This window comes from Canis lupus, chromosome 33 (genome assembly GCF_011100685.1).
Source record: "Canis lupus familiaris isolate Mischka breed German Shepherd chromosome 33, alternate assembly UU_Cfam_GSD_1.0, whole genome shotgun sequence".
Classification (NCBI taxonomy): Eukaryota; Metazoa; Chordata; class Mammalia; order Carnivora; family Canidae; genus Canis; species Canis lupus.
In genome coordinates this window covers 29,451,038-29,473,098 of record NC_049254.1, presented here as the reverse complement: position 1 = coordinate 29,473,098, position 22,061 = coordinate 29,451,038, and the positions used below count along the sequence as shown (strand labels likewise).

Genomic DNA, 22,061 nt, shown 5'->3' with positions numbered 1-22,061 from the left:
GGCTCAGTCGGTTGGGCATCCAATTCTTGATTTCAGGTCAGGTCATGATCTCAGGGCAGTGAGATGGAGCCTGGCATCAGGCTCCCCACTCAGCGGGGAGTCTGCCTAAAACTCTCTCTCCCTTTCCCTCTGCCTCTCCTCTCTCTCTAAAATGAATACATCTTTTTAAAAAAATAACAAAATTTAAAAAAATAACAAAATAAATAAAATACATTCTACCTCCATTCAGTTCAGCCAATGACTGAAGCCTACCTTTTGTATCTATAAATCAACAAGAAACTGAATCTATTTTTCTGTTTCTGCACTGTAGGAAACTTAGCCAATAATCATGGATAGTATAGATGAAAATGAAAGAGAAGTAGTTCTAAGCATCAGGAATGGGAGATTCTTTCCTAGGTGCACTATCTGGGTCGTCTGTATGCATAAAGATTTCCCATTACTACTTCATTTTGGTAGAAAGAGCACTGGTCTAAATGATCAAGAGAATCAGGTGTCTTCCCACCCAAGCCCCCAACAGCTGTATTAGCCAAGTCAGTTAAATTCTCTAAGTCTTACCTTCATTACTATCTGCCCTGCCTGGAATATCTCAGCAAGTGATTAGAAGGAATTAATTGAGAGTAAGTGAAAACCCTTGGCAGGTCACAAAGTGCTCGGCAATTTTAAGGTTTCAATATTCATTAAAAAAATATTCATTCTGTACCATACTAAGTTAAACAGTGGAGACCTAATAGACATGGTCCTTGCCCCCACAGAGCTTACGATCTAGCCAAAAGCCTTTTCTAGAAAATTGACAAAGTCAAACAAACCTTTTGGAGCGCCTGGCTGGATCAGTCAGTGGAATGTCTGGATCTCAGGATTATGAGTTTGAGCTCACATTGGGTGCAGAAATTACTTAAAGATAACACCTTAGGTGGTACCTGGGTGGCTCAGGGAGTTGGGCAGCCAATTCTTGATTTCAGCTCAGGTCATGATCTTGGGGTCGGATCAGCCTCGTGTTGGGGGCAGGGGGACCTGCATGGCAGGGAGTCTCCTTCAGGATTCTCTCTCCCTCTGCCCTTCTTCCACCCCACACCCAGCTTGTTCTCTCTCTCTCTCTCTCTCTCTCTGTGGTTCTCATAAAAAAAAAAACTCATTTTTAGAGGGGTCTTTTGGGGCTCACTTTTGCCCCTTCCTTTTCTCTACACTTCCCTTTCCCGTCTCTTGCCATTTTGCTTCTCTGCTCCCTTCTAATTCAAGCTGTAAGGCGGTTGGCGACCAAGTCTGGAGTTTTGGAAGGCTTCAGTTAGAGTGGAATGGGATGGCTTCCTTTCCTCACTGGCCGGAATCTGTACACCTGCTTAACCACTCAGTCTCTCTTTGAGGCCCTGCTTATATACCACTTACGTCCAGAAAGCCTTTTCTAGAAAACCTCAGCCCATATAAATAATCGTGATTTTGTTTCTCACAGAACCTGACCATGTGAAACAGTTAGGTATTCATTAAATAGCATCCATACAAAGATACACTTTCAAAAACTCAAGAAAATGTTCTGGTCAGTTGTCTTTTTCAAGCTGAATATTAAGTCTTTCAGAGTAAAAATACAAAGATCAGAAATGCAGAGTTAAAACTCTAGGAGTTTCTGCCTACGGCAAGCAAAAGGTGCTGCATTATATAACTTAGTAAGGTCATTTGACATTGGTCTACAGCTGCCCTGTGCCAAGCCAAAGGCATCTGGTTTTGTGCCGTCGTCATGCGCCTCAGATTATTCCCTCCTTACTGCTGTTCGGCACAACTTGTGGCCTCCTGTGGTGACCATGTGGGAACAGAAGATGTAAAATATGGACAGACTAGTGATGGTCAAATCTTGATCAAAGCATACCAGGTGCACTGCAGCGTCACCCCGGATCTTCACCTGCAGTATACAAAAGAGAGGAGGCCTACAAGCAGTGGAGTACGGGCCCAGGGTCGTTGTCCGTTGTATGAACTCCTTTTAAGTTGCTCCCTAAGAAAAGATCTGTCTTCACCACAACCCACCAGCATAACCCTGCTTGTCCAGGGTGTCTGCAACCTTCCCCGTGATCAAGGTCTGTGGACTGAGGCAGCATATTTGTGGGTTTTCGTAGCAGAGCAAACTTTACTTACAAATCCTCGAACTGCCTTCAGATCAGTACTTGTTATTTGAATTCAGAAGAACAGGATTTAGTAATGGAAACAAGCAGTCAACCAATTATAGTTAATAAGGCTCTGATGGCTGCCACAAAAGTGTGAGCCAAAGAATTTTAATGCTAGTGTCCATTTTCATAATTGAACACAAAGTTGAGATGAGAGTTTGATTGGATGGAAAAAGGAAAATGGGAATGTGGTCTATTAAAGTAAAAAGAGCCACAGAAAAACAAAATTCTGTATGAAGTTAACATCTGTATTTGTCTCTGTCTGACTAAGAATACTGGCTGATTCTGGAACGGTCTCCCAATACACTCTGAGCTACAGAGTCACCCCTTCTAAGATGCAGATGAAACACAGTCACGTCCAAACTTCTAAAGTTTCAGGCCCCAATTCCACCCATTACTTCATTTCCACTTGAACTATTCCCATTTCAATTGTACCAACTTCTTTTCTTTCCTTTTGTAATAACGTTTCCATACATCTCACTACTCACTATCTTGACTGATCTCTTCTGAGTAAACTCCTTTAAATGTAATGCCTAACACTATACACAATATTATAAATGTCTAAGTGCAACAGAGGACAGGGGAGTATTTTTTCCCCTGTTGTATAAACAGTGCCGCAAACTATGGTAATCAAAACAAAGAAGCGCTTCAAATGCTTTTCACAAGACTGTGTGGTCATGATTGTCAGGGTCCTGATCGCGACTCAGTAGAAGCAGCACTGCAAAAGGAAGACTCTAGGATATCTACAGAAGATGGGAAGGCAGGTACCTTTTAAAAATGCTATTACTAAAAATATTTTCTTAAAAAAGATTTTTTAAATGCTATTACTATGGGGCACCTGGGTGGGTCAGTTGGTTAAATGTCTTACTTCGGCTTAGGTCATGATCCCAGGGCCCTGGGATGGGACTCCACACTCATTGGGGAATCTGCTTGTCCCTCTGGCCCCTCCTCCTGCTTTGCTCTCTCTCCTTTCTCTCTCTCACACATATACAAATAAAATCTTTTTTTAAAAAATGCTGTTATGGGCAGCCCAGGTGGCTCAGCGGTTTAGCGCTCCCTTCAGCCCAGGGTGTGATCCTGGAGACCTGGGATCGAGTTCCGCATCGGGCTCCCTGCATGGAGCCTGCTTCTCCCTCTGCCTGTGTCTCTGCCTCTCCGTGTGTGTCTCTCATGAATAAATAAAATCTTTTTTAAAAAATTAAAAATAAATAAATAAATAATGCTGTTACTACAACAAAAAGTGGTAAAGCCCCACTTCAGGGATTCATGTTAGAACCTGGCTAAGCACCTAATAAAACTATTGAAGACAAGTAGGTCTTCACAATTCTCAACTTATAAGAATCTTTTGAACAAAATAAGGCCTTTCGTTTCACTTTTGCATCCTGTTGGAATCAGTTCAGTGTTCTAATAATCAACAAGATTCTGAATTCTGATGTCTATTATTTATCATATACCAGCTTTGAGTTGCTTGCAAATTAGCAAGCATGCCTTCTATATCTTCATTTACTTCTTTCTTTCTTTCTTTCTTTCTTTCTTTCTTTCTTTCTTTCTTTCTTTCTTTCTTTCTTTCTTTCTTTCTTTCTTTCTTCTTTCTTTTTAAATTTTGTGGGATGCCTGGGTGGCTCAGTTGGTTAAGCACCTGTCTTCGGCTCAGGCCCTGATCCTGGGGTCCTTAGAGTGAGCCCCGCATTGGGCTCCCTGCTCAGTGGAGCTCCCTCTTTCTCTATCTCCCACTCATGCTTGCTCTCTCTCTCTCTAAAATAAATAAAATTTTGAAAACAAAGTACTTATTCTAAAAATGAATTTATTTATTTGAGAGAAAGAGATGTGTATACACACACACACACACACACACACACATATGTAAATACATATATAAACTTAAGGGAAATGAGAAGCCCTAGGCCCAGGAGAAAAATAAATCCTCCTTGGCACCCTGTTTTGAGACTGTCTCCCAGGCTAAATATCTCAGTGGCAGCTCCAGTACTGGAAAGCTTTATTGTACGTGCCAGAGGCAGCAGGATGATGTAAAGGTAACTGCTTAAAGAAACTCCAGGTCAGCATAAAGCCATGGGTCTGGAGTAGATTAGAAATAGCCCTAAGAAGCATAACAACAAAGATTACAAACCCAGAATTTTAACATGGTCCAAACCCTGACTCCCCAGGGAGAAGACAGATTTCTTACATGATGAGGCTCCCCTACCTAGATGGCAACCATTGATGATGTTTGCCCAGACAAGTGTAGCTTAAAAGGCCCTCCATAATCTGTTCCCTGTCTCCTGTTCTAGGTTCATCTATGCTACTCACTCCCTTTCTTTCCAAACTTTAGCAGCTAAACTGGCCTTCCTTCAGTTCCTTATATATCCCAAGTTCTATCTCCTAACTGAATATTTAGAAATTCTACTTTCACTATTGCCAATAAACTCTTAAAAGAATGACCCTTACACAGTTAATAATTATAAACTCTAGACTTCACACAAAAGGAAATTACATAAAAACATTGGAGAGTGTACTAAATCAGGCAGATTCTGGAAGGAGGAGACAGTTGTAAGTAGGGTACAGCATGTGGTGAGTTTCCAACTTTTTATGAGGTCGATTAGACCACAGTCAGCACTACACTATGCAGGGGGTGGTGGTGGTGGCATGTGTGAAGCAGTGAAAACTTTTTATAACGAAAAACCAGAAAACAGATTTTGGACAATCACAGCCAAATAATTTTCAATAATGCTGAACAAGAGAAAGGAAACTTCACATTTGGTAAATAAATTCTGTCCAAATCTTTGGTTGATTCCTGAGGCACACAGGTGCCAAGAAGAATGCAGGCAGTCCTGGTAAGAATAAAAGAAAGTGAACTGAGACTTCAACTACTGCCCAATGTAGGTGAGAGTTTTTAGCTTTAATTTAACCAAGTTAACTGACCACTAAAACAAAAATGTCAGTACACTTTGGGAGATAGAACACAATGCAGAGTCTCTACAACATAACATTCACAGAGTGGAAGACACATCCCCAAATTACTCCATTTTGAAGAAAAAGAAAACTATGACCACACTCAAGAGAGATTAACCTTAAAATTAAAATGTTGGAATTAGCAGACAAGGATTTTTTAAGATTTTCTTTTTAGGGGCACCTGGGTGGCTCAGTGGTTGAGCGTCTGCCTTCAGGTCAGGTCGTGATCCCAGGATCCCAGGATCGAGTCCCATATCAGGCTCCCTCTGCCTATGTTTCTGCCTCTCTCTGTGTGTCTCTCATGATAAATAAAATCTCTTTAAAATTTTTTCTTTGTAAGTGGGGCAGCCTGGGTGGCTCAGTGGTTTGGCGCCACCTTCAGCCCAGGGTGTGATACTGGAGACCTGGGATCAAGTCCCACATCGGGCTCCCTGCATGGAGCCTGCTTCTCCCTCTGCCTGTGTCTGTGCCTCTCAGTCTCCCATGAATAAATAAATAAAATCTTTAAAAAAATTTTTTTTTCTTTTTAAGTAATCTCTCCTCCCAACTTGGGGCTTGAACTCACAACCTTGAGATTAAGAGTTGTAGGCTCTACTGACTGAGCCAAACAGGCATCCCAGAGGACAAGGATTTTAAAGAAAACTCAGTAAACACTAATAGGCTCATAATAAATTAAAAAAACAGGAAATCTCAGCAGAGAAAGAGAACTATAAAAAAAAGAACTAAATGGAAATTCTAAAATTAAAAAATACATTACCCTAAATGCATTTTTAAAAAAGTACTAGAAAGGCTTAACAGCAGAATGGAGGAGATAGAAAGTCAGTGAACTTGAAAATAGACAAATAGAGATTATTTAATCAGATGAACAAAGAGAAAAAAAATTTTAAGGAACAGAGAGACCTGCAGGTCAATATAAAAAAGTCCAATAGGGGGCAGCCCTGGTGGCTCAGCGGTTTAGCGCCGCCTGCAGCCCAGGGTGTGATCCTGGAGACCCGGGATCAAGTCCCACATCGGGCTCCCTGCATGGAGCCTGCTTCTCCCTCTGCCTGTGTCTCTGCCTCTCTCTCTCTCTGTGTCTCTATGAATAAATAAATAAAATTTAAAAAAAAAGTCCAATAGGGATAATTGAGGTTCTAGTAGGATCTGTGCAAGCAAATGAAAATTTATAACTATCTGAAAATTTACTGGCTGGCAGTCACAAACACAAATACGGTACTATTGCACCTCCATGAGGTACTTAGAGTAGTCAAAATCATAGTGACAGAAAGTAAAACTGTAGTTACCAGGGGCTGGTTAAAGGGTGGGGGTATTGTAGATTACTGGTTAAGGGGTATAGTTCCAGTTTTGCAAAATGAAAAGAGTTCTGGAGATAGATGGTGGTGGTGGTTGCACAACAATGAAATATACTCAATACCACTGAACTGTACACTTAAGAATGGTTAAGATGGTATATTTTATGTTATGTGTATTTTGCCACAATAAAAAATTAAGGGAAAAAAGGATAAGGGCTGAAAATTTCAAAAATTTTGTGAAAGACACAAATTTACATATTCAGGCATCTAAGTGAAACCCAAACAGAATAAATATGAAGAAAAGCAAATCTAAGAACAGTATAATCAAACTGCAGAAAATTAAAGATTAAAAAAAAATTCAAGAGATGCCTGGATAGTTCAGTCAGTTAAACATCTATCTGACTCTTGATTTCCGCTCAGATCACGATCTCAGTCAGGACCGTGAGATGTAGCCCTCTGTTGGGCTCCATGTTGGGCATCGAGCCTCCTTAGGATTCTCTCTTTCCCTCTCCTTCTACCCCTCCCCAACTCATGAACTCATTCTATCTAAAAAAAATTTTTAATGAAAATAAAAATTTCAAAAGCAAACCCATTATATACAGGAGAGCAATGATTTGAATAACTACTATCGTCTCAAAATAAATAATGGAGACCAAAAGATAGTGACAATCCTTAAAGTACTGAAAGAAAAATCTGTCAAACCAAAATTCTATACCCATTGAAAATATCCTCTATGAACAAAAGCAAAATAGATGCATTTCTAGGTAAAAGAATATTAAGAGGACTTGTTTACAGCAAACATGGATTGGAATAAATAGTAAAGGAGTAAGATTTACTATTCTTTAAGCTGAGAGGAAATGACACCAGATGGAAGCTTATTGATAAATATCGGGGTAAGACAACCATTTTCCTCTTCATTTTTAAAAACACATAAATTGGGATCCCTGGGTGGCACAGCGGTTTGGCACCTGCCTTTGGCCCAGGGCGCGATCCTGGAGACCCGGGATCGAATCCCACATCAGGCTCCCGGTGCATGGAGCCTGCTTCTCCCTCTGCCTTTGTTTCTGGCTCTCTCTGTCTCTCAGTCTTTCATGAATAAATAAATAAATAAAATCTTTAAAAATAAATAAATAAATAAAATAAAAAATAAAAACACATAAATTAAGATGAAAACCTGATGTTTTTTTGTCTTGTCTTTGTAATATACATTAAATGTAATGTATATGACAGACACAGAATAAAGGATAGTGGTGGAGAGGAAATAGTGGAAATATATAGGTGGAAGGTTTTTACATTTTATGTGAAGTGGTACAGTATTAATGCTAAATAGATCGTGAAAAGAAATCCCTAGAGCAACCATTTGTTTAAAAATAAAAAGGGGTATAGGTAAAAGACTACTAAGTAAATTAAAATCATAATCTAAAAAAACCACAAAGGTTTGCCTTGGATCTTCAGTCTTGGTTTATTCTTCTGCTGATGATCAAAATATCTGAGTGATATTCTGCTTTAGTTTTACTTTGCTTGAATGTAATGGCTGAGATGTCATCCAGGAGGATAAGTTTCACAAATAAGTGTTAGAGGTTGCCTGGAAAACTCTACTTCATCAACAATTTTTTAAAGAAAGAGGAAAAAAGTGGTTATGATGGTTACATCAGGGAGTTAACTGGCAGAGTGCCAAGCCTGAGATTTCTTTTCATATTATCTGATATGGATGCTTAAAAGGAAATTAATATAAATATCTTCTATCTTAATAGTCAAGAAATGCAAGAGTTTTTAAATAATCAGAGATTTGTTCAGGGAAAAAAAGCTAAGAAACTTCTGAAAAAAATCTATTCATTAGAAAACCTGGGATCCCTGGGTGGCGCAGCGGTTTGGCGCCTGCCTTTGGCCCAGGGCGCCATCCTGGGGACCCGGGATCGAATCCCACATCGGGCTCCCGGTGCATGGAGCCTGCTTCTCCCTCTGCCTGTGTCTCTGCCTCTCTCTCTCTCTCTCTCTCTCTCTCTGTGACTATCATAAATAAATAAAAATTAAAAAAAAAAAAGAAAACCTAAGCTCACACCAAGTTTTGTGAAACTCTAGAAAAGAAAAATGTTTCTCAAAAAAATGTAAGCAATAAGCAGAGGGTTAACAGAGATAATGATGTAAAAGTCATTACCAAAGGTACTTTATAATTAGTAAATAGAAAATAAGTCTCTTATTATCTTACGTTAAGCAATTTGCTCAGAAGACATAAAGATAGTGTCTTGGAAGAAAAGCTAATGACCCTTCATAGACAGTTCTTCCAAATATATTTTTAAAATAATGTTCTAACTTCTGGAGTGCCTGGGTGGCTCAGTCAAAGTGTTTGCCTTTGGCTCAGGTCATGATCCCAGGGTCCTGGGATCGAGTCCTGAATCCAGCTCCATGTTGGACTCCCTCAGCGGGGAGTCTGCTTCTCCCTCTGGCCCTCCCCCTTCTCATGCTCTCTCCCTCCCTCTCTCTCTGAAATAAGTAAATCAAATCTTTCTTTAAAAAAAAGTCTTCTAACTTCTATATAGGAAATAATGAAGACTCCCTGATATGAAGTATAAACTTGTCCAAATAGCTAGGCAAAAGCTGATATTAAGCCATAGTTTGTAACTTTCTAAACTGCTAATAGTGTTAGACATCCTAATAGAATTAATTTCTAACTACCTATGCTGTAGCCCAAACATTGTTTTACAAGTCTATTGCTTAAAACTTAGGATGCATTTTCTTACAGAGGTAAATTAGATATAAGGTTAGGTCCTAATGACCATAAAAGCCCATTAAATCTACTCTGTACTTGGAATATAATACAGTTGACATCACACTGAACCATCATGTATAAGGAGGTTTGTAGTGTGTTTAATGTCCCATCTGGGACTACAGTCTCCCATGTGGGATGCTGGAATACCAGAGACTGCCTGAGACAAGGTCTCCTATAGGGAGGGGGTAGGTGGTTTGATTGAGTGGGATGGGAGGGGAGTTCCAGAGGGTTGGGGTCTCCCTGAGTTCTATCCTGGTCTGACTTATATATCCCAGGCAACTCTCTAGTTACTCTCTTTATATTTTCAGTAGTAAAGGCATTCCGGGAGAAACAACAATTTCTCATATGTAATTTTTCTTTGCTTAGGAAAGATGGCTTCTACATAACTGTTTTAGCTCAGTAACTTCCAGTGTTGGCCAGGTGATTCTTACCTGTATTTCAGCTTGCCGTTCCTTTTTGACAGTAAATAGATGTTTTTGAAGAGATTTTATCTGTTTTTTTCCTTTTTCCTCCCTAGAAGAAATAAGAATGATTTGTTTAGAGGTGTGTTTCTCAAACTAGCATGCACAAGGCTCATCCTCAGTGTTTTTTTTCTTTTTTTTTTTCATCCTCAATGTTTAAAAACAGATTTAGTAGGTCTGGGATGGAGCCCTGCAATTTTCATCTCTCTCTCTCTCTCTTTTTTTAAAGGTTTTATTTATTTATTTCAGAGAGAGAGATAGAGATAGTGACAGAGAGCACAAGCAGAGAGGAGAGGGAGAAGCAGGGGCTCAATCCCAAGATCCTGTGATCATGACCTGACCCCAAGGCAGATGCCAAACCAACTGAGCCACCCAGGTGCCCCACAACTCACAATTCACATTTCTAACAAGTTCTCAGATGTTGCTAATGGTGTTGGTCCATGGAACACTTTTAGCAACACTTTACAGAAGACTGCGATTTGTTTTAGTAAACCAGAAGAGGATTTTTTTGGTTTTTGTGTTGTATCTAAAATAGGTACTGCCGAGAAAAGGCTAAGAGGAGGGGGAACAGGAAGGGGAAAAGGAAGGGCAGGGCATTCTCTTCCATGTAATCTTCCCTCTCCTTCACTTGGGGTCAGTTCCGCATTGAGTCTGAAGGCTCCCTCCATATTATCTCTCACTCAGGTGTTTCCCCTGATAAAGTTTTTGCATGAATAATGTCATCTTGGCATCTCCCAGAAGACATGACTTCACGCCCTTGCCATGATCACACAAACAGTAGATGGCAAAGCAGGATTCAAATTCAGTACTGTCCCAATGAGAACATAACTATTTTATGTTACTGTTTCTGTTTGCACTCAGAATTCTGCTGATCTCTAGTAATCCCATTATCTAGGTTTAAAGAAAAACAAAATAACAAAACAATAAACAAAACAAAGTAAGAATAAACAAAATAAAACCTATCTTAGCTCGGGCTGCCATTACAAATATATCTATCAGGGGCAGCCCAGGGCCTGATCCCGGAGACCCAGGATCGAGTCCCGCGTCAGGATCCCGGCATGAAGCCTGCTTCTCCCTCTGCCTGTGTCTCTGCCTCTCTCTCTGTCATGAATAAATAAATAAATAAATAAATCTTAAAAAAACAAAAACAAAAACAAACATATCTATCAGTTTGGATGGCTTATTTTTTTATTTTTTTTTAAAGATTTTATTTATTTATTCATGAGAGACACAGAGAGAGAGAGAGGCAGAGACACAGGCAGAGGGAGAAGCAGGCTCCATGCAGGGAGCCCGACGTGGGACTTGATCCCGGGTCTCCAGGATCAGGCCCTGGGCTGAAGGCGGCGCTAAACCCCTGAGACACCCGGGCTGCCCAGTTTGGATGGTTTATAAATAACAGAATTCATTTCTCAGTTTGGAGGCTGTGAAGTCCAAGATCTAGGTGCCATCAGATTAAGTGTCTGGTGAGAAACTGTTTCCTGGTTCACAGATTATCATTTTCACTTGCATCTTTATATGATGGAAGGGGAGAAGAAGCTCCCTGGGGTCTCTTTTATATGGGCATTAATCTCATCCATGAGGCCTCCACCCTCATGACCTAACCACCTCCCAAAGGTCCCACCTTCTAATACCATCACATTGAGGGTTAGGATTTCAACAAATAAGTTGGAGGCAGGGGTGGAGTACATAAACATTCAATCTGCAGCAACAACCAAGACATGTTACCACTAAATATCATCTAGATAAGTACTGCTATTCAGGAATGTTTACAAAGCATGTACTTAACCAGAATCATGAGACTGAGATTGTCAATTGCCGAAGTATATATTATGTAATTACTATTTACAGATTACAAGAAACATAAGAAGGAGGAAAAATATTTCTCTAATAATAAATTCAGAACCTGAGGGTAGATTCAGTTAAATAAATGTTATTTACAGTGGAAACTAGAAATTAGTAGAGTATTTATTGCCTTCAAAATTATGAGATGATTTTCAATCTAAAAATCTGTACTTAGTCAAAGTATGAGGACAGAAAAAGATATTTTCAGACATGTAAAATCTTAATATATGTAAATTCCATGCACCCTTTGCTCAAGAAGTTACAGAAAGACATGCTCCAATGAAATGAAAGATTCACATAAAAAAGAGGAGGAATGGGGATCTAGAAAACAGGATCAAAAGGAAATCTCAGGAGATGAAGGGAAGGCCCAAAACTATAGCAATGCTGCAGGCCCTAGGAGCAACAGTAACAAATAGGGGAGAAAGAACAGAAGAAAGTCTCAAAAGGAAAAAAAAGAAAAAAAAAAAAAAGGGAAGACTTAATATGTATGACTACACTTAAAGAGTTTCAGGGCTCTGGTGAAGAGTTGGGTACTGGATTTGGAACAGAAATGTCAAAACAGACAAAAAAATGAAAGATTTAACTCTAGGAGAAAAAAAGCTGTTCAAGGAAGAAAATTTAATCATTATATATATTGTATGTCCCCTCTTTTGACTATTTATAAAAAATAATCATCATCAAAATACTAAGTATTAATTTAACCAAAAATTATGCTCTAACTATTCTAGGGGAATGGAAAAAAACCAATAGATTACATCTAAAACTATATACCCACTAGTGTTGTTTGACATAAAGAAGAAAACTGGCCAGCGGGAGAAATGAAAAATGACTTGAAGGTAAACATTTATTTTATGTTTATTGGCCCACTAGTGGCCAATAGGGGCCGTTCACTGGCCCCTCAGTGAACGGTCTATCCTATCATTTCCTGTCATTTTTAGATAGGCCAAATCAAAGGATGTCTCACCTCTCTGGATCAGACTGCACTTTATCATCACAATGAAAGGAAATTTCAGCACCTTGAGAGATACAGACCAGTCAGCCCACTTTGCATTCTCTCTCTAAAGCAATGCCCGGCTAAAACAGCAGCAAGGCCACTACACACTGAATAGAATGGCAGAAACCCAAAGATTGACACCACCAAATGCTGACCTAGCAATTATGCTCCTTGGTATTTCCTCAAACGAATTAAACATTTAGATCCCCACAAAAACATGTACACAGAGGGGTGCCTGTGTGGTGAAGTCAGTTAAAGCATCTCACCCTTGGTTTTGACTCAGGTCTGATCTCAGTGTCATGAGATTGAGTCACGCGTTGTGCTCCACACTCAGTGCAGAGTCGGCTTAGTTTCTCTCTCCCTCTGCCCCCGCCCTTCTCCCCCCAGCTCTCTCTCTCTTTCCTCTCTCTCATAAACAAATAAATCTTAAAAAAAAAAAAACTGTATGTAGATGTTTAAAGTAGCTTTATTGAGTTATTGCTAAAACTTGGAAGCAATCAGGTTGTCCTTCAGTATGTGAATAAACTGTGGTATATCCACACAGTAAAATATTATTATTTTAAAAGATTTTATTTAGGTATTTGACAGAGAGAGAGTGCGCGCACGAGCAAGCACAAGCAGGGGGAGTGGCACGGAGAGGGAGAGGGAGAAGCAGGCTCCCTGTGGAGCAGGAAGCCCCATGTGGACCTGGATCCCAGAACTCTGGGATTATGACCTGAACTGAAGGCAGAGTTTAACCAACTGAGCCACCCAGGTGCCCCCAGACAATAAAATATTATTCTGTGCTGACAAAGAAATGAGCTGTCAAGCATGGGAAAACACATGGGAGAAACTTAAACACATAATACTAAATGTAAGAAGCCAATCTGGAAAAGCTACGTACTGTATGACTCCAACTACATGACATTCTGAAGAAAGCAAAACTATGAAGGCTGTAAAAAAAAAAAAAAAAAAATCAGTGGTTGCCAGGGACCCAGGGGGAGGGCAGGAGGGGTGAATAGGCAAAACTCAGGATTTTTAGGGCAGTGAAACTATTCTGTATAAAACCGTAATGGTAAATGCAGGTCACCACATTGGTCAAAACCCTTAGAATGTGTAACACAGAGTGATCCCCAATGTAAACTATGAACTTTAGTTAATAATAATGTATCAATATTGATTCATCGATGACAACAAATGCACTGCATTAATCTAAGATGTTAATGAAAAGGGATACAGGAACTCTAGTTTCAGCTCAATTTTTCTATAAATGTAAAACTGAATTCTATTAAAAAAAAAAAAAGAAAAAAAGCAATGCCCGAACAATACTGACATGGTATCTAAGTTATGTACACCCTTCTGCTACCAATGGGAATAGTGCTGGTGTGGTTTGCACCTTAATAGTGACCTATGTTCTACAGCTGAGTTCCAATAAGGAGCACCCAGGGGATCACTTCAGCAAGCAGAGGGGCTGTTCTGGCTGTTTACCTTTCTAGAGTAGAGCCTGAGTGACCATGATGAAACTGATACCTCATACATCTTGACCTTTCTGACCAAAATGTCAAAAGGCCTTAAAACCTGGCAAATTGTCTCCTTTCTTTTGCTTTTGAAACACATGGTGTATCTCCCCTGAATAATACTGAAGTGGGATACATATTAAAAAATAAGTGAGGGGCAGCTGGCTGGCTCAAGTCAGAAGAGCATGCCACTCTTGATCTCGAGGTTGTGAGTTTGAGCCCCACGTTGGGTATAGAGATTACTTTAAAAAAAAAAAAAGTGAAAATGATTCTTAAATTCTTAACCAAACGGAATTTAAACAGAAGATTTTTATGTTCTTAATTCTTATTCAGGGGCATATATGCACACATGTCCCGAGTAGAATGCATAAGCATGTCTTTCGTACTCTCTGCTCCTAGAAGAAGGAAAAATCATTCCATGGCAGGCCCTATGTGGGGCTTTCCCCAAGACTCACTCATTATTTTTATCCTTTTTTTTTTTTTTTTTTTTTTTTACATACTGGTATTTTTCTTATTATTTTGTAAGATTTTACTATTAGTGAAGACAATTATCACTAAGAGAAGCTTCATTTAAAACTAAATAGAAAAAAATAAAATAAAATAAAACTAAATAGATGAGCTGAGAGGCATGGAGAGTGAGTACTAATGAGTATAGGCTTTCTTTTTGGAATGAGAATGTTCTGGAATTAGATAGTGGTGATGGTTGCACAACTGTGAATAAAACCACAAAATTGTACACTTTAAGAGGATGAATGTTATTCATTCATGGCATTGACAGACTCTTTCCTTGACCAAACTAATCAGGCTTCTCTGAGCCTTCCTCTCTAGTAGGCCTTGACCTTGGCTCCTCTCCTTGCCTTCAGCCTGCATCACCAAGTTTAGCAAGATTTCTGCTAAGTTAGTTTAGAGAGAATCCCTCACCCTTGACATCTGATCACCCTGGATATCTGATCAAATTCTTCATCCCCAACCCTTGATGTCTACGCCTTTGGTGTGCTTTCAGCAAGAATCCTGTTTAGTTTACCAAGAATCCCCTACTCTTTATGTCTCTTAGTGATTTTCCATCCACTGACACCCTCCCACTGACACCCTCACTGTTCTCACTGGTAGAAACCCTCAGCTGCCTTTACTGTATTCAGAGTTGAGCCTAATCTCTCTCCCTATTACAGTAGTCCTGAATAAAGCCTTCCTCACCATTTTAACAGGTCTGAATAATGTATTTAACAAGATATAAATTTTATCTCAATGGAGCTCTCATTCAAGGAACTAAATAGAAAATCTTTTCTCTCTTTTATCTATCATTAAATGTGATTTAAAAAGCGTCAATCACAATTTGTTACTGATTTGCCCAAATCTATATATAATTTCCTAACTTAAATAGATCTAAATTGATGCCTATCTAATTGGAAGAAAAACTAAAAGAAGAGATTATCATACATGATCACTATGTAATCATATGGAAAATCAATCACTAGCAAACTATCTACATTGAGATTATCTTCTCCCTTCCAAATAGTAGTACATATTTTTCTTTTTTCTTTTTCTTACTTGATTAGCTTTTTTTGAAATCACTAAGTAACAAGTGCATATTGTAATATTTCAAAACTGAATAGGAATTATTTCAAAACTGAATAGGAATCCCGTCCAATTCCCTCCTGTGAAGTAAGCAATGTTAAATCTTTTGATGTATATCCTCCCACATCTTTCTCTATGTTCTTACATATATGGATGAGATTTTTTTTTTAATCATATTGCAGAGGCACCTGAGTGATTCAGCTGCCTTGATCTCAGCTCAGGTGTTGATCTCAGGGTCATGAGTTCAAGCCCAATGTTGGGCTCAACACTAGGCATGAAGCCTACTTAAAAAAAAAAAAAGATAAAAATTTATATTATACACATAATACTGTAGCTTTTTCCATTTATCTGCATATGAAGAAAATTCCTCTGATCAATCATAGAGCTCTCATTTATTCAAATCAAGAGTTGGATGCTCAACTGACTGACCTACTCAGGTGCGCCTCTAATTTATTCTTTTTAACAGCTGCATGTTTCTTATTTCCTAAAATTAACAACTATTCAAGAATTCCTTTATTAAAGGACATTTATACAATTCTAGATTTTTACCATTATGCTACAATGAATATTTTGTGTATATATATATATAATATGAGCTAATTTTTTCCTATATTTTCAAAGTAGAAATGTTGGGTCAAAGAGTATATGTATTTTATTTAGTTTTTTGGTTAATAAGTTTATTTACAAGAGGCATCTGGGTGGCTCAGTCAGTTGAGCATCTAACGCATGTTTTGGCTCAGGTCATGATCTCAGGGTCATGGGATCGAGCCCCACGACAGGCTCCATGCTCAGCATGGAGTCTGCTTCTCCCTCTCTCTGCTCCTCCCCCTCCTCACTCTCTCTCAAATAAATAAATAAAATCTTTGAGAACATAAGTTTATTTTCTCTCTTAGTAAGGTGAAGACTTAGAAAATACTGAAGATTTTTTTTTAAAAAAACAGCCAAATTATTAACACACTGGTATATTCCCTTTCAGTTTTCATTTTCTTTTCTTTTTTTTTTTTTTAAAGATTTTATTTATTTATTCATGAGAGAGAGAGAGAGAGAGGCAGAGACACAGGCAGAGGGAGAAGCAGGCTCCATGCTGGGAGCCCGAGGTGGGACTCGATCCCGGGACTCCAGGACCACATCCTGGGCTGAAGGCGGTGCTAAACTGCTGAGCCACCCAGGGATCCCCTAGTTTTCATTTTCTATTCATGTTTTTTTTTTCAGTTTTATTATATAGATGGGATAATACTTTATTATTTCCAGCCTTTCTTTTTCAACTTAAAATTGTGACATAAACATTTCCCCCGTTATTATAACTTTGTAAACAATACTTTAAATCTTTTTTTTTTTTAAGATTTTTAAAATTTCTTTATTCATGAGAGACAGAGAGAGAGAGAGGCAGAGACACAGGCAGAGGGAGAAGCAGGCTCCATGCAGGGAGCCTGACGTGGGACTCGATCCCGGGTCTCCAGGATCAGGCCCTGGGCTGAAGGCAGTGCTAAACCGCTGAGCCACGGGGGCTGCCCGCAAATGACATTTCTGATAAAGGGTTGGTACCCAAAATATACAAAAAACTTATAAAACTCTACACCCCTAAAAATAATCCAGTTAAAAAATAGGCAGAAGACATGAACAGAGATTTCTCCAGAGAAGACACCAGATGGCTACTAGACACATGAAAAGATGTTCATCAAAACTTACCTATCATTAGGGAAATACACATCAAAACTATAATGAGATATCACTTCACATCTGTCAGAATGGCTAAAATCAACAACACAAGAAACAACAGGTGTTGGCTGAAGATGTGGAGAAAAACAGAACCCTTTGCACTCTTTGTGGGAATGCAAATTGATAGAGCCACTGTGGAAAACAGTATGGAGTTTCTTTAAAAAGTTAAAAATGGAACTACCCTACAATCCAGTAATCACACTACTAGGTTTTCACCCAAAGAATACAAAAACACTAATTCAGAGGGATACATGCATCTCTACATTTGTAGCAGCATCATTTACAGTAGCCAAGTATGGAAGCAGCCCAAGTGTCCATTGATTAAAAAATGGATAAAGAATATGTGGTATAGGGGCACCTGGGTGGCTCAGTTGGTTAAGAATATGTGGTATGTCTACAATGGAATATTATTTGGCCATAAACAAGATGAAATCTTGCCATTTGCAACAACATGGATGGAACTAGAGAGTGTAATGCTAAGCAAAATAAGTCAGTCAGAGAAAGACAAACACCATATGATTTCATTCATATGTGGAATTTAAGGAAAAAACAAATGAACAAGCAAAGGAAAAAAAGAGGAAAACAAACTAAGAAACAGACTCTTAACTATAGAGAACAAAGTGATGGTTGCCAGAGGAGGGGGATATGGGTTAAACAGATGATGTAGATTAAGGAGTACAATTATCATGATAAGCACGAGTATTGCATGGAAGTGGTGAATCACTATATTGTACACCTGAAAATAATACTACTAAATAATGTTAACTAACTGAAATTCACTTTTTTTTTTTTAAAAAAAGAAAGATTACTATACAATAGGAATAATACTTTTTTTTTTTTGGAAGAATACTTTTGACATATTATAGATACACATAACTAAAGCCCAGAAATCTGAATTAGCACCTAAATTTCTGAGGTCTATTTACCTTCCCTGGAAATCACAAATTTGATTTGCTTTAGAAATCAAGGACTTCTAGGAAAGGCTAATAGCACTTTAAAATACAACACAGCAAATAAACATATTACTCGGACCTGGCAATGATATCATAGAAATGCATTTTGTTTTCTCTTTCTTTGCCCAGAGCTTCCAGAAGACTGGTGAAAGTGCCTGACTCTTCTAACTCCTGCATGGTCTTTGTAATTATATCACTGAAAAATTGCCTGTAAGGAGACACAAAAGGATGAGTTAATAAAGTATATATACAAAGGGCTACAGAAGTCACACAGGTTAAGACCCAGGATAAAAAGCATGACTAGCTGGAATTATTCCTGGAATGCAAGAATAGTTTAGCATTAGAAAATCTATTAATAGAATTCATCACATAAACAAAAGCAAAAGGAGGGACGACTGGGTGGTTCAGTGGTTGAGCGTCTGCCATCTACTTTGGCTTAGGGCATGATCCTGGAGTCCCAGGATCCAGTCCCACATTGGGCCCCCTGCATGGAGCCTGCTTCTCCCTCTGCCTGTGTCTCTGCCTCTCTCTCTCTCTGTGTCTCTCATGAATAAATAAAATCTTTTAAAACAAAACAAAACAAAAACAAAAGCAAAAGGAAACAAACCATATGGCTATCGCAATAGATGCAAAAAAGGTATTAGGCAAAATTCAGTACCCACTCATTTGAAAATAAACAACAAAAACTCTTAGCAAATTAGAAATAAAAGAGAACTCCCTTAACCAGACAAAGTTTACACGCTAAGGAGTAACAAACATTGAATGTACAGTATGATATTATGTATATAATATTTAAAAACATATAAAACTGTATATATTATTTAAATAAAACACATAGATACCTAATAAAAGTATCATAATATGTAAGAGAATAATAAACAGCAAATTCATTAGAGAGTTTGTCTTTGGGGGAAGAGTGAGGGAGCTAGCTAGCATCAGAGGCTCCAGTTGTATCTTAAGTATTTTATTGAAAAAAAAAAAACAAAAAACAAAACCAAAAAAACCTCTAAAGCAATCATGGTAAAATGTTAAGATTTGGTGGTTATACACATAGGTATTCATTATTTCATTCTTAATATTTTTTTCTGTATTTTAAAAATATTTCATAATTTTACAAAAGTTAAATTATTTAAAACATTTTTAAAAGAGCTAAAAAAATACATTTTAGAGATGAGTAAACCCAGGTTCAGGAAGGTTAAATGACTTGCCCAAGGCCACATAACTAATTTGAGAAAGAGGTAGACCCAGGTTTCCTGACTCCTAGTCCATTGCTTTTTATAATATTCTCATAGGTAGGGAATTTTAAAAACAGCTATTTAATGTTTTCATATCAGGTCCGCAAGAATTACATTCACTGTTTTATATAACAATTTTTTTTGAGATTTTTCTTTAATTTATTTATTCATAGAGACAGAGAGAGAGAGAGGCACAGAGACACAGGCAGAGGGAGAAACAGGCTCCACGCAGGGAGCCTGACGTGGGACTCGATCCAGGGTCTCCAGGATCACGCCTCGGCCTCAGGCAGCGCTAAACCGCTGTGCCACCAAGGCTGCCCATATAACAATTTGTTGACAATAGTTCAAACAGAAAGATTCAATAACTATACTAAGAAAAAAGTAAGTATACCAAAGTAAAAAAAAAAAAAAAAAGAAAAGAAAAGATATGAGCTGGGTGCCTGGGTGGCTCAATCAATTAAGCATCTGCCTTCAGCTCAAGTCATGATCCCAGGATCCTGGGATCAAGCCGGGCATCAGGCTCCCTGATCAGTGGGGAGCCTGCTTCTCCCTCTCCCTCTACTGTTCCCCCTGCTTTGTGCTCTCTTGCTCTCTCTCAAATAAATAAAATCTTAAAAAAAAAAGATATGAGCCATCCCACAGAGAATGAAAAGGACATTAACTAGATTGGTTGTTTTTAAGCAGGACACCTTTCTGTCATGTAGGCAAATCTGAGCCAAACTGATTTCACAAGAAACATTACCCCTCTGATGCAGAGGTTGGCAAACTTTTCCTATAAAGGGGGAAATGGTAAATATTTTCAGCTTTGTGGGCCATAAATTCTCTGTTGCAACCACTCGGCTCTGTTGCTATAGCATGAAAGCAGCAAGAGACAATAAACAAATAGGCAATGCTGTATTCTAATAAAATTTCTTTTTTTAAGATTTTATTTATTTATTCATGAGAGACACAGGGAGAGAGAGAGAGACAGAGAGAGAGAGAGGCAGAGACACAGGCAGAGGGAGAAGCAGGCTCCATGCGAGGAGCCCGATGTGGGACTCAATCCCAAGACCCCAGGATCACCCCCTGGGCCGAAGGCTCAACCGCTGAGCCACCCAGGTGTCCCTAAAATTTATTTTTAAAACCAGACTACAGGTTGTATTTGGCTAGTAGCCCTGGGTAATTGCTATAAACATTCATTTACCAACAATCTTTACCAGAATACTACATCCTCTTTTAAACTTAAGAGGCTTCCTTGTTAGCAAGCCTGACAAAAAACTGAATAATGAGACAATGGAAACTGAGAAGGCCTTTAATAAATTCTCAGGAAAAAAAAAAAGAAAAAAAAAGAAATTCTCAGGATTAAAATTCAGTTTAAAAGCTGGCTACTTGGGGGGATCCCTGGGTGGCGCAGCGGTTTGGCGCCTGCCTTTGGCCTAGGGCGCGATCCTGGAGACCCGGGATCGAATCCCACATCGGGCTTCCAGTGTATGGAGCCTGCTTCTCCCTCTGCCTGTGTCTCTGCCTCTCTCTCTCTCACTGTGTGCCTATCATAAATAAATTAAAAAAAAAATTAAAAAAAAAAAAGCTGGCTACTTGGATGGGTCTATCTCTTCCTCTTGGATGAAAGCATCATAATAGCTACCATCTGTGCCAGGCACTAGGCTGCAGGCTAATTTCTAATCCTCACACTAGCATTAGAAAAGTTGCAAAGTTGCTATAATTATTTTCACTTTTAAAAACTGGAAACAAAGGCTCAACAACCTGCCCTTTATCATGTAACCACCATACTTTCAAATTGTACACACTTCCTCTAGGGAGTCTTTAACTAATCCTATTATCAGCAGTACATGTGTATCTAATGACCAATCTACAAGAGAGGACAGCAGCCAGCCACCCTTGCACCCGTTTTTCATCTATGATAAATATATTATTACATTTCCAAATATGCTCTCCTTCTTTACCTATCAATCTGAATTTTCTTCAGTATCTCCGTAGACATTATGGTTTGTCTTGTAAGTTTTTTGAAGACAAGATCTTGCAATTTGTTAAATTCATCGGTAAATTGGCTTCCTTTTTTGATTTCTGGCAACTTGCTTTCTTCTTTAGGTAAGAATGGACTGGACAATCTTGAGGTTCTTGGGGCCTCTGCAAGTTTTTCTAAGCTCTTGTTTTTCTTCTAAAAACAAGAAATGATGTCTTATGTAAGACAGATTTTAAAAGAGTAAAGAAACAATGTTATATCAGGGCTTCTGCCACTTGTACTTGACACACAAGAAAATTACTCTTTCCTTCAGCCACACAAATCACGTCCAGCTATTATGTGCTTTCCTGCCTTTAGACAACATTCCTTTTGTCTCTTTCCTCAACTTACCACCTGGCAAACATTAAGACCATGATCAAAGATAAAGTTCTTTGTGAAATCTCTCTATTAGCAGATATTTACCATATTGTAATTATTTGTATAAGTGTTTCCAGGAGATTGTAAATTCTATGAGGGAAGGGACAGTGTCTTAGAGATCATGGTTCACCTCAAATTCTTTTTGGAACAAGACTGCATAATAAATGTGGCCATCTTTACAGTCTCATTGCTTAGAACAATGCCTAGGGCATAGAAGACTTATGTGTTCATTGAACAAATGAATA

The 22,061-nt window shown here is 38.6% G+C and overlaps 1 protein-coding gene across 5 annotated transcripts in view; it reads right to left on the bottom strand.

Moving 5' to 3' along the window:
- IQCG (IQ motif containing G) overlaps nt 1–22,061 on the bottom strand; it is a 45,202-nt gene that overhangs the window by 12,827 nt on the left and 10,314 nt on the right. For all 5 annotated transcript variants that reach the window (XM_038583090.1, XM_038583089.1, XM_038583091.1 and 2 more), the window contains 3 exons: nt 21,380–21,594; nt 18,281–18,409; nt 9,593–9,674 (listed from right to left, as the gene is read on the bottom strand). In XM_038583090.1, coding sequence (XP_038439018.1) covers nt 9,593–9,674; nt 18,281–18,409; nt 21,380–21,594 — 426 coding nt within the window. The remainder of the gene's footprint in view (nt 1–9,592; nt 9,675–18,280; nt 18,410–21,379; nt 21,595–22,061) is intronic.